Below are 13,096 nucleotides of genomic sequence, written 5' to 3' on the forward strand. Positions count from 1 at the left end.
TCATAAATAAAGAGAACAATCCTATGCATGCCTAGGAAGAAGAAAATAGGCTACCAGCAAAACACCTCAAATCAGGCTTGTCTGCAAAACAAAATGCCGGAAAACAACATCCTGGCTAGATGTCACTTCCCTGAATTCTCTTGATTTCCCCAAATCTGGTTTGGGGCTCTCTGTATGTTCAGAGACTTCTGTACTTCTCCTATTAAATAATTCTTATTTTATCCTGATATATATATACATATATATATATATACACTTGTCTCCCTCTGTTACATTGTGAGAGAAGTCTCTTTACAGCTTAATTTCTGTAAATTCTGTAAAAATGAGATGATAAGGTAAAATGACTGTCTAAATTTCAATCTTCATAACAAAAAGTGGTTGAGAAAAACCCATACCTACCTCCTCCTTGCCACAAAAAGACAGAAAAAAACCCCACACATTTTCTTTCTTATTCAATAGGATTATGGTTTCTAGACACTCATCTATTTTAGTAAATGCAGGAAGCAATTTTAATGTTATGTTCATTGATGTTTCCCAAGCGACTAAACTAGCACAGTACAAAGCATATAATAGACACATGATGAATATGTGTTTAATGGAAGCATAGAAACACTCGAATTAAAATTTTAAGCTATTTCCCATGAAATGGTGTTAATGGTTGCTGTTTTTATCTCCTCCATAGGCTTGTAACTGCAGCACAGTGGGATCCTTGGATTTCCAATGTAATATAAACACGGGCCAATGCAGCTGTCACCCCAAATTCTCCGGTGCCAAATGTACAGAGTGCAACCGAGGTCACTGGAACTACCCTCACTGCAGTCCCTGCGAGTGCTTCCTGCCCGGGACTGACGACAGGACCTGTGACCCAGAGACTGAAAAGTGCTCCTGTGTTGATCAGACTGGGCAGTGCACCTGTAAGGTGTGTGCTGCCGAAATACACTAAATGAAAACCTTCCCTGGGTTCTCTTTCCGTTGCTCACTTTTAACTTCATTCATGCTTCACTACATTAAACAAATAGACAAAAATTCATTGCCAGACACAATGTTTATTCATATATGTTCATTAGCATACAGATAAGCACTGCTCTTTAAGAACTTGTTTTTCACCCAAATCCAACTTTGTTTCCAGTTGATAGAGATGGTATATTTTTAATGGTAAAGTTAAATTTCTCTTTACATATTTGCTTTGCTTAAACAGGAATAATTTGGGAAGAAAAAAATGACAGTTCTCTTAAACATCATCAGAGGAAAATCACAGCTAGATAATAAGGCTTCTAAAAAACCATTTCTCTTCAAATTAATCCACAGTCACTGTACACTGAAAAATATATTCGTTGCTGTGGAAGTTCAGTAAAATTTCATCATGTATAAACACTGACATAACAAACAGCGACTATGTGCAAAATTCAGCTCTCCTTAATATTGTTAAATGATGTAGAAAAACAGCCAATTAAAAAAGATAAGAGGGATTCTCCCCCGCTTAGATATTTCTGAAAAATCAATCCCAGGATAAATGCTGTTAAGACTGTGTCAGAGGTAGCTTTTCAAGAAAAAAGTCTATGCAAAGAGGGACAGAGGACATAGGAAAATGAAATCCTGGGAGTGATTATTAAAATAGTCTTCAGAATTTAAGAAAATGGCAGCCCTTGCCATTGAAGTCCCCAGACAAAACACAAAGTCCAGTGCTGCGTTATTACATACTATGATTACACACTGTATTTAATATGCATTCCATGTGCTTATATACGCTACATAATGGTAATTCTATAAGCCCTCTATTTTAACACCCTGCCTGTTTTTTACAACTTTGTATCACACCACTGTCTGGGAATCAATGTTTCTGTTTTGCTTTTGAAATTCTCATGACTCTTTCATATTGTTCACAGCGGATATTAGGAAATGTGTTGCTTAGATTTTAAGACCAATGTACAGTAGCCTCTGCAATGTATTTATGTATAAATAAAGCCTTTTTTAGACTTCTGAAATCCTAACAAGGAAATTAACTACATATGCCATTTGAGATGTGAGTCTAATACTCAGTGTTCCTTTTTGGTTAATTAAGAAGAAGCATTACTCATTCTCAAGTTGATTTCTCTCCTAACTTCATCATCGACCCTGAGGAACTCTCCTCTTCCTTCAGGTGAACGTAGAAGGTGTCCACTGTGATAGGTGCCGGCCGGGCACATTTGGACTTGATGCCAAGAACCCACTAGGCTGCAGCAACTGCTATTGTTTCGGGGCTACTACCCAGTGCTCTGAAGCAAAAGGCCTGATCCGTACGTGGGTGAGTAAGGAACCGCTGAGCCATGTCATGGTGTAATGTCAGTTCCTGCTGGTGTCCGTCAGCCAGGCACTGAGGGGGAGGAGGCAATGGTGAAACATTTAAGTAAGCTTTTCCCCTGTGCACATTTACAACTGGGGCCGTGTGACATTAGACAGTTGCGATAAATGCCTTTTATTTTCCCTCCTAAAAATAGCTCATTTATTGTTGATAAGGAAATAGATGCCCAGTGAGAAAGGGAGACTTTGTAACCGAAGCATTATGTTTGGGGGATGGGCAGCAGCTGCATTCTGGGGAGTGAGGGCACCAGAGCATGAATGCAGGCAGGTGCTAAGGCAGTCACGAGAACCAGGACTTGTTGCACGTTCACTCGAACCAGCCTTAGAGAATCGCTGCCTTTTAGGGTGGCAGCGTGTTCATTCTTACTTTCATTTTTCTCTAACTCTTCCCACTTTTAAGTTCTACTTTTTATTAGTGTGAAAGACCAATTTTCACAGATGTTGTAGTTTTCACTGTGCAAAAAGGCAGAAAGACTCATCCCCTGTCCTGGTGGCTCACGATGCACAAGTTTTATTTCTCATCAGAACGAGAATGGGGCTGCAGAGAGACACGCAGTCCCTAACTTAGTTTTAAAGGGGTGCCCAAAAGATTTGAGCTGAGCGCCCTGCTGTGTTTTGGTGCCCACGCAGGTGACTCTGAAGCCTGAGCAGACCATTCTGCCCCTGGTGGACGAGGCCCTGAAGCACACCACTACCAAAGGCATCGTTTTTCAACACCCAGAGATTGTTGCACACATGGACCTCATGAGACAGGAACTCCATCTGGAACCTTTTTATTGGAAACTTCCAGAACAGTTTGAAGGAAAGAAGGTAAGGACAAGAACTTCAAAGTCATATGAGAACAAAGTAAAATATGTTTTTGGACTCACGCCATTTGGGGCTTTATCTGACACATCACTCCTCACTTTATTTTGTCAGTTGATGGCCTATGGCGGCAAACTCAAGTACACAATCTATTTTGAGGCTCGGGAAGAGACAGGTTTCTCTACCTATAATCCTCAAGTTATCATTCGAGGTGGTACCCCTACGCATGCTAGAATTATCATCAGGCATATGGCTGCTCCTCTAATTGGCCAATTGACACGGCATGAAATCGAAATGACGGAGGTAAGCTTATTAGTTTGGTGCAAGGATGCCAGTGGTTTTGTATTTAGTTTCATCAAAGTGGTTTCTTTTCCTATTAACAGAAAGAATGGAAATATTATGGTGATGATCCTCGAATCAGTAGAACAGTGACCCGTGAAGACTTCTTGGATATTCTATATGATATTCATTATATTCTTATCAAGGCAACTTATGGAAATATCATGAGACAAAGCAGGTAAACTGTAATAGAATTAAAGTTCAATCCTTATTTTAGAGTCTATAGGTAAGATCGATAGGACACCGACAAGAAAGATTTAAGAGTGTTTGGTTTGGGAGTGTGATGACAGAAGACAAGTCAGGGATGGCTTCCAGGTCACCTGGTAGAAGATACTACCATTTCCCCCTAAAACAAAATAGGATGAGAAGCAAGTTTAAGGGGGGTGGGGTCAAACTGACCTTTGACCTGGTGAGTTTTAGATGCCAGTCAGAAATTCAGAAGAAAAAGCCCTGCAGGGTAGAGATAGATAACTGTTGTGCTATAAATAGATTACAAGATTGCTGAAAAAGTGACCCCCTTCAACCTTCAGGGGAGCCAGGCAGGTCAAGTTGGTCTCATCTTTTCCAACTGTGAGCATTCTCAAGTGTTCATCCCAGTGTGCCCTACAATATTGTCCCTTTCACTGTGCATCATGACGTGAAAAGATTGGGAATCACACCAAATAGAGAAGAACAGAAGAATTTTAAGTCATGGAAGCCAAAAGATGAGAATACTACAAAGGAGTATAGTGTTTTCATGTAACCCAAAGAGGTCAATTAAAATGAGGCTTTTGAGACTGACACTTAGGATCGCACTGGTCCCATTCATAATACCAATTTTTGTAGAATCCTGGTGCAAATCTCAAAGTTTTGAGCTGTGAATGGGACACAGTGGCCCTAACATTATGGGTGTAGACTATTGTTTTCCATGAAGATAAATGTAAAAGAGAGGAATGAGATAGTGTCAAAGATCCAAGGATGATTGTTTAATCTGAGTGAGAAGTAAACTTGTTTACAAACCCTGAGGGAAAGGAGTTTGTAGCAAGATATACATTAAAAATAATAGGATAAAGAGAAAATAAATAATGGAGAAGCCAGGAGATTTCAACATGAGCACGCATGATCATTTTCTAGAGTGGAAGGGACAATTTATCCAATGAGATAAAATGAGGAATTGCTCACATGTAGCTAAGTTTCCTACCATGGAGGCAGAAAGGTGAGTTGAGTTCGTACAGGTAGTCTCAATTTGTCTGACATGTCAGTTTCTCTGTTATTTCCTGTAAGAATATGGAATCAATAGATGTTTGAAAACAGTCTTATATAATAAATTAGTAGATCAGTTTAGAAAAACAAAACAAAACAGAAAAATTATGAAGGCTTTTATTGGCAAACCAATGAATATATAAATTCTGCATTTCAGATATTTAAACTATACTAAACATAGAAGATTTTTTTCTTTGTTGCAGAAGATCCATATTGTTCTTCTGATTGTACCATTAAGTAGGGGCTTTGGGTAAAAGAATAAATCAAGGATCAAAATTCATTTTCAAATCTGTATTCCTTTGGTGTTCTTTTTATATTTCTCACTTCTAAGATTATTTTATGTGAAATAATTAAAAAATAAAGGCATGTGCCAAAAAATATACTGTCAGCAATAGCATTAATTATTTTAAAATATCAGGTGGCAGAAGCCAAGGCATGTTCGTATGTCATGGAAGACAGCAGGTAACTTTGTGAGGGTAGAAATAATTATTTTGCAAATTCCTCCATGCTGCAGTGAGCTGGGTAGCACACAGAACATTGTGTTAGTGGAACTGATAGAAACAATGTTGTCATGAATTTTTCATTATACTTTCTTTGCTTCCCTCACACTGATTCCCTTTTATGGGGTAAAACACCACCTTTATTCTGGTGCCCCCCCCCCACCCAGTAAGTCTCTTTCTCTTATCATATTATTCACAGACCTCCCTAAATAAAATTCTTTGGTTTAAGAGATCATTTTGTGAAGCTTAAGGATAAATAAATAAATACATCACTTGTTCTAGACTCAGTAAAAACTAAAGCCATTGTCTGTCAACAATAAGAATATAAATAAAGCAATGGATCAGCACTTAATTTTCTAATACAGTGGAATTGTGACAACAGTGAAAAATATATTTGAATCTTCCCTCAAAGATAGAACATAATCCTGCATCTTTGTGCAGTTACAAATTTAAAACAGTCTCAGAAGCAGAGAGTTTGAGAGTTTTACATGTAGTTTGAGACTTTGTATATGATGTCAATGCTGACATTGCCTTTTTTTCTTCTCTTACATTCATTTGAAGGATGTAACAACTTTGCATTTCAGCCTTCACTTAAATAGAAGCTTGAGTTTGGCCAAATCCCTGATTCAAGCAAAACAGTTGCTCTTTCAGCTCCTGAGAAAAACCAGGTGCATTGTAGAAATATCTGTTGTTGACATACAATTCAAGTTTTACTCGGGTTTTTAAATACTCACTAGCCTGTTGTGTGCATGCATGTGGGAAAGAAAGGAAGATGATGCTAGTAAGCCCTCATGTTATAAAATACCATCCGATGCCAACAGAGAGGACTCGTGAACAAACCTCAGATGACTTGCTCATTCCCACAGAGAATCCAGGGGAACATAAAGGTAGAGTCTTTCTTACAGGAGGGGAGTGGTTTGTTTATAGATCAAACTGCTCTGTGTACTCTAAGGAGGGAGGAGTGAAATCTGAATTTTAATTGAACATGTGTTTCATAAAGGCTGGCTGGTCTTCCGCCGGCCGATTCCATTCTAGCGAAGTCAGGGTGCGTATCCGTAATTCAGTGTCAATAAAACCTACCTATGCTTGTTATAAAGTTTATGATTCAAGCTCCTTAAGCTATTGGAGGTGACTTTTAGTGAAGCAAAACTATTCATTTTCTCATTTAAAAGTTTATTTGCAGAACATTTCATGCTACCTATTAGTCAGTCATGAAATAGTCTGAGTTTATGGACCGCATATATTTTTTAATGCATAATTTCAAATGAATGTAAAAGGTATCAACATTTTCACTAGGAATGTATTTTTTTTTTTCAATTTTAAGGACCTTTCTACCAATAGGAAAGGTGAGTTAAGTTAGTTGAAGGGCTTATTTAATAAAATTAACAAAATCACTGATTTGAATAGTTCTTTATCTTTTCTCCAGTAAGATCAATATTACTGGATTATGTTCAATCATTTTCTAGACGGTTTTCTAAAGTTCTTGAAAGGACATTCAGAGACTCAAAAGGAAGAAATCGGGCTAGTTATAAATTAAAAGCAATTTCACTGGTGACTACGGGAGATATTCTAATGGGGAATGACCTTGGTTTGTCTGTTGGAAGGAATATAAATGTCTAATTAATTGGCCATGTCTACCTGAAGCCACTCACATTTTAAAATGTGGGGAAAAAGATCTTTATAATAACTTCTCAACAGGACATCAGACATCTAATTTACTAAACTCCTTATGATTTATGTGAATATTTTGCTAATGTGTAATCTCAGCCTTTGAGGAAGCAAAGATGCAGGACTATGATGTGGCATGTGAGTCCCTGGAATTTAGGCAGCTTGAAAACAATAGGACAAGCTTGAGGTTATTGACAAAGACCCGAGAAGACTCCTTTTGTAGGCTTGGGTGCTTGCTATGTGAGCTTAATTTACTGGTGTGATAATCTAAATGTACTCGCTGTTTGCAGGATTTCTGAGATCTCGATGGAGGTAGCCGAGCAAGGGCACCTAACAGCCGTGACTCCTCCAGCTCGCTCAATAGAAAGATGTGATTGTCCCCCAGGCTATTCTGGTTTGTCCTGTGAGGTAAGGGGCTACCGCTAACCTGCATAAGCTCAACTCACCTAACCAGCCAAATGGAAATACTTCCAGAACTATCTTGGCTACAATCAGTTTTCCTTGTTCATGCATATCCTTAACCTATTTTTTGTTTTTAACCCTCCGCTCACATCATGAAACACAGTAAGATGACGATGGTGTTATTGTGACCTAGAAGTAGGAATCACATCTGAAGGGAAATATTTGATGAAAATTAAAAGATTTGTAAAAATACGGAGCGGTCAGGAAATAAGAATGTTTTCATAAGGCACCTTTATTATATCTGAGCTATTTTCTCGGCACCTCTTCTGAATGGCTAAAGACATTTAAGCTGCAATGATTATGAGATGGGATTATATTGGGTTTTGAAAGATTGTTTTTGTATGGAACATGGAACAAAATGTAGGCACTGAATAGCAGACTGTTTCCTTCAACATAACCTTCCCAGAAGGACGTATATTTTTCCCACAATGCCACTATCATCCAGTCGTTATATTTTTAAAAATTGCTTATTTTGCTCTCTGGGATTTTCCTTTGATTATCTTTAGAACTGGTATATTTTCTAGATCTTTATCCTCCGGAAGTCTATTTAATTTTTGTGAATATTAAATATCAATAGGAAGAGTATAATATAGGGGAAAGTGGGATGGATGGGAAGCTGGACTGGTTTGAATCTCGACTTCACCATATACCAGGACTGAGACCTTGCACCATTTACTAAACCTCCAAACCCCTTACTGCCACCACACTTGCTTCTCTCCGGCAGACCATAGTCCTCCCCACAGTGCAACAACCAAAGGTGTAGGAGGGGCATCCAGGATCTGCTCCAGTCCTGCAGTGTAGATGCCTTCCTGGTAGGCACATTGGTTGGGGCCCACCACATAGCTGGTTAGATATTCTTAATACCTCTCCTACCTACAGCTGATGAATCATATGAAGATGCAACGACCTATGACCCTAAAGCACTATTACGGTGCCTGGCAGTAGTCAACGTTGGTTGATGTTAGTAGTGTTACTATGGAATAATTAGTTATATATCCATGCATTGATTTCTTTACAGAAAATGGTACGCATCTTTTGTAAATAGGATTTGAGGAGTTTGGGTAAGTATGGCTCGTAAGGCAGATGGTGGCACCAGCTCAAAACTAAAGTAACTTAAAAATAATGAATATAACTATCTTGAAATGTAGCATGCTATGATGAAAAGAAAAGGAGTTTGGTTTCAGTGATTCCTCCCTAGCTCCACCACTCGGGCAGGGCATTCACTCTGTTCGTTGCTGGCCCTTAGGACTTTCACCTGTAGAATCATAATGAGGATTGATTTAAATGAAAATATGTGTGTGAAAGCCCTATTAATCTGAAATGCTATTCAACTTAGTTACCATTATATAAATTCCATGCTGTTCAGAGAACAAGTTCATAAGAAGAAGTGCAAGTATCTGTAAAACACACTTGGAATAATTTCATAACTTTGTGGCTGCTCTGAAAGGCAATATTCATATGAATGTGTCTATTTTGGTCTAATAAATAGTCAAATAACCCACCTCATTGTGAAGTCATAACTCCTACCTATACATATATGTACTTGTACACATACTAGTAGGTGTATTTATTGCATTTATATGCACAACCAACCAAAATACACAGATGCACACAGTGTAGATGTGAACAATGAGACAGTGAATGTGGCGCATATGAAACATGCTACCTTTCCAATGAGCATAAAAGACTTAAAGACGGAGGACAGAAAGAACTTGAGATTTTTCTACAAGTAGAATTTTATCCCGAGAAGCGTTTGGCTATACTGTGGGTTTACTGTGTGACCTTGGTCAGTTCTTTAGTTGTTATAGGCCTTAGTTGCTATATAGTTATCCAATCTATAAAATAACAGGTTGGGTTTTGAAGTTCGAAAATTCTCTGGCTCTGCAATATTATTTTGCCGTAAAAGGTATTGCATAAGTAGTCAAGATTGACCTTTTGCCGTCTTAAAGAGAAAGCTACCACAGCTATATTTTTTTCTGCATGTATTTAAAAGAATACTGTTCACTTACAAATAAAAATGTGAGTAGAGGAGCAAATTATTTTAATGCGGTCTACCTTCCATTCCGGATTTTGAATGTTAAAAGCTCTTTTTGCTGTGATTGGTAGGCTTTTTAAATAACATATTCTAAAACATGCTTTTCCATTAATCTTAGTAATTTTCCATCATTATGTGAAAATATATATTAGCACAAATAAAGAAACTGATAAATGAAGAAGATTAAGAAAACTAGGAACACATACAAACCAGCATCTGCTTTGGTGGCTTCGTCCATGTCCTGTGAATTTCACTTAAGCTCCTATTTACAGACAATAATTACAGTAATATCCTAGTGTTGAGATTATGGGGCTAAAGGCCTACCTCTCATAATAAGGTGCCTGAGGTGCTCTCCACATCCCATTGCCTCTAATCCATTATACATCTTATTTATAATTCATCTTGATTCTAAAGTGTAATTGCCCAAGCATAAAATCTAATCATCAAAGCAAGAGCTAAGGACAGTTTTGAAATAATACCTCCCATTCCAGTAACATATGCTTTGGGTCATGAATACACAAAGCAATTCCTTTACAATACTTTTGCCAAATGTATGGTATTCTAGAGACATTTGCATTTACAAGCTCTTCATTTCCTGTTTTTACCCAAAATGTGGTTGCAAATAAACAGAATTAAGTGTTAGTTACTGCTGAAAGTATAGCGAATTGTGAAGACACTTAGCCTTTGCTTGTTACCTCTCATCTTATAATGCTTCGGCCCTATTCATTGAGAATGTTAGTTCTAGAAATGCCCACTTATTACAATCTATGATTTGGTGTAAAGATGAGATCACCTTTAGAAGTCAAATAGAGGACTCATTTTCCTTATCACATTTGTTGGTGTGGGAGCCATTGAGTTTCTCACCATTGTCTGAGTTCACATGATTGCCTGACTGACCTAAACTGACATAAACTCAGGTTAGGTTGTATGTAGAAATGGAAATAGTCAGCACTGAGTATATGGTTCTCTGCAATAAGATCATGGTGATCAAACAGTTGCAGATGATTTCTAGATCGTATGTTGCGCAGTTCAGCCCCTGTCTCCTCACCCTCATGTTATAATAGGGGGCTCACAGTTGAATGGCTGCTGTCTACCGGGTCACCATTCAAAAATAATTTTTTACATCTCCCCAAAATGTATACCTATTATCAACTCATAAAACTCAAAAGACAAAATCGTGAAAATAGACTTTTCTTCTTCCATACATACATCTCTTGGGATACTCTTTACCACTTTTGTTATATGTGGAAGATCCAAAGACTCTTTTCCTGTGCACAAAAATATTGAGGCACATGGTATGGGTAAGTAGGCAGACATGGATATTCTGTTACCCAATGCAATGTAGAACAATTACTGTTGTTTCTATTTTTAGTCTGTCTTCAATGACTATATTTAAAAAATTATCTGGAATAGAGGCATCTATGTTGATTTATTATATGTAAAGCACTAAACATACATCATCTTCTTTAATCCTCACAACAACCTTATAAAAGAAAAAAACAACTTACCGTTTACTGAATGCCTACTGTATCCTGCACAACATTTCCTAATATACCTACACCAACACTGAATAGGTATTATGACCCCCATGTTATGGATGAGGAAATGGAAGCCAGGCAGGTTACAAAACCTGCCCACGACCACACAGCTAGAAAACAGCAAAACTGCAATTTGAGCCCAATTAAGTCTGTTTCAAAAAACCTGGATGCACTTACATACTCAATTCTGATGTTCTACAAGATCCTTATGTTCCAGGTGAGGAAACTGCAGCCCTCAGTGTTCAACACCTGCGTAAAATTATATTAGTGAGAGGTGAACAAGAATGAAACTGAGGATTGCCTGGTTGCAAAACCCGCGTGAAGGTATAAGATAGGGTTTCCATTGGCAACAAGTACAAGTGTTCTTGTTAAAGTCTGAGGAGAGAGGTGGGAAAAGTTGTGTAACTCTGCACCTGGAGCTGTGGGTTCTCTATTCTTTGTCTCCATCCTCCCACATTTTTATGCAATTCAAACATTTTGAGATTTGAACATTTTGATGAGATGCCATATTATGAAAATAAAGATAGAAGAACTACAGAAGACAATTGTGCTATGAATAACTTTAGCACAAGGAAAGAGAACTTTGGAAAAGTTTGAGTTAGAAAAAAAAGGGGCAGTGTTTATTTGCTTTTTTTAAATTCTCCATTTTGTTTCAGAAAGGATTGTAGACAGGACTTGAAAAAATAGCTATTATCTTTCCTCTTTTTATTCCAACTCAAGCATAATCATTCTCATAAATGTTGCCCCAGTTCACTGAGAACATCTGATATTGAAAAACTTACAAAAATACCAAAATGTGGAAAGAATAAATACAAAAAGGATCCAAGAAAGGAGGGGATTAAGATGAAATGAATACATCCAGTTCCTTTAAAGAGTGTTTTATGGTTCTAACTCTTGCATTGTCTCTTGCTTTGCTAACTCTTAGAAATTTGATCTAGCAGGACATAAAATTTAATCTAGAGTGTTAGAACTAAAAGAAGATTCAGAAATCATCTGAGTTAATACACCTGCTCATTTGTGGAGTGGGGAAACCACATCTCAATGATGCCACGCAACTTGCCTGTATCCCTTAGAAAAAACTAACTTGTAAGATCAAGGCTTCCATATTCATTTGCATCACAGTACTGGAGTCTGTATGCCCTTTAAAAGGCACACATTACCAGCAGAGAGTGAGGAGCATGCCAGCGATTCTCAATTCTGGCTGCTTCTTAGACCCATCTAGGAGTTTTAAAACAAACTCTGGCCCTGATCTCCACCAATTAAATAAGAATTTCTAGAGGTGGGGGTGCCTGGGTGGCTCAGTCGGTTGAGCATCCAACTTTTGGCTTCAGCTCAGGTCATGATCTCAGGGTCGTGAGATCGAGCCCCACATGAGGCTCCTCGCTGGTTGGGGAGTCTGCTTGAGATTCTCTCTCCCTCTCCCTCTGCCCCTCTCCGCTCTCTCTCTCTCCCTCAACTAAATAAATATTTTTTTAAAAATTTAAAAGTTAAAAAAAAAAGAATTTCTGGAGGTGGAACCAGGCATCAGTATATAAAACCCCTCAGATGATTCTATGTGCAGCCAGGGTTGGGAACCACAAAGATAGGCCTAGAGGGTTCAACGCAGAGCTCCAGTGGGAGCTCAGGCTCAGACTCCCATTACAGGTGCTTTTCAGCTTTGTCCTGCTCTCTCCCGGGAAGAGTCATAGTTATATGGGTAATTGGGTGTGTGTTACAGTAAACTTCACCTGCCCCGCTCACCTTCAGGTTTCAGTATATAACACTGAATTTCATGTAATTCCTCAATGAAAAGTCCTGTTTCTGAACTTTATTCTTCCTCTGAGACTTGTCTTGAACTTCTGTTTGAGGTATAAAATGGAGCTAGAAAAACTGTCTATTTGTGTGATTTTCACATTCACACACACAGACACAGACACATAGAGACACACACACACACACCTACACACACCTACACACACACACACACACACCAAGCAAATACACCAGTAAAATAACAATAATTATATAGATATCCAAGGATGAAATCCATGTAAAGAAAATCCAGTTTTATTCTATAATCAGCATACTAAAGAACTGGAGCAACTCATACTGTGAAATATTTTTAAATACACTTTGAATGGTTTCTTCAGTTTCTTAAATCAGTTCCTCAGCCATAATTTCTAGGCCTT

At 38.0% G+C, this 13,096-nt stretch overlaps 1 protein-coding gene across 1 annotated transcript in view; it reads left to right on the forward strand.

The window, feature by feature from the left end:
- The window catches only part of LAMA2 (laminin subunit alpha 2), a 576,425-nt gene that overhangs the window by 369,222 nt on the left and 194,107 nt on the right, over window positions 1–13,096 (forward strand). Inside the window, exons 23-28 of the mRNA XM_081828983.1 lie at window positions 683–919; window positions 2,141–2,284; window positions 2,971–3,150; window positions 3,259–3,447; window positions 3,528–3,661; window positions 7,184–7,301. Coding sequence (XP_081685109.1) covers window positions 683–919; window positions 2,141–2,284; window positions 2,971–3,150; window positions 3,259–3,447; window positions 3,528–3,661; window positions 7,184–7,301 — 1,002 coding nt within the window. The remainder of the gene's footprint in view (window positions 1–682; window positions 920–2,140; window positions 2,285–2,970; window positions 3,151–3,258; window positions 3,448–3,527; window positions 3,662–7,183; window positions 7,302–13,096) is intronic.

The sequence above is a fragment of the Leptonychotes weddellii genome, chromosome 8 (assembly GCF_054177405.1).
Source record: "Leptonychotes weddellii isolate Sample4059 chromosome 8, ASM5417740v2, whole genome shotgun sequence".
NCBI lineage: Eukaryota > Metazoa > Chordata > Mammalia > Carnivora > Phocidae > Leptonychotes > Leptonychotes weddellii.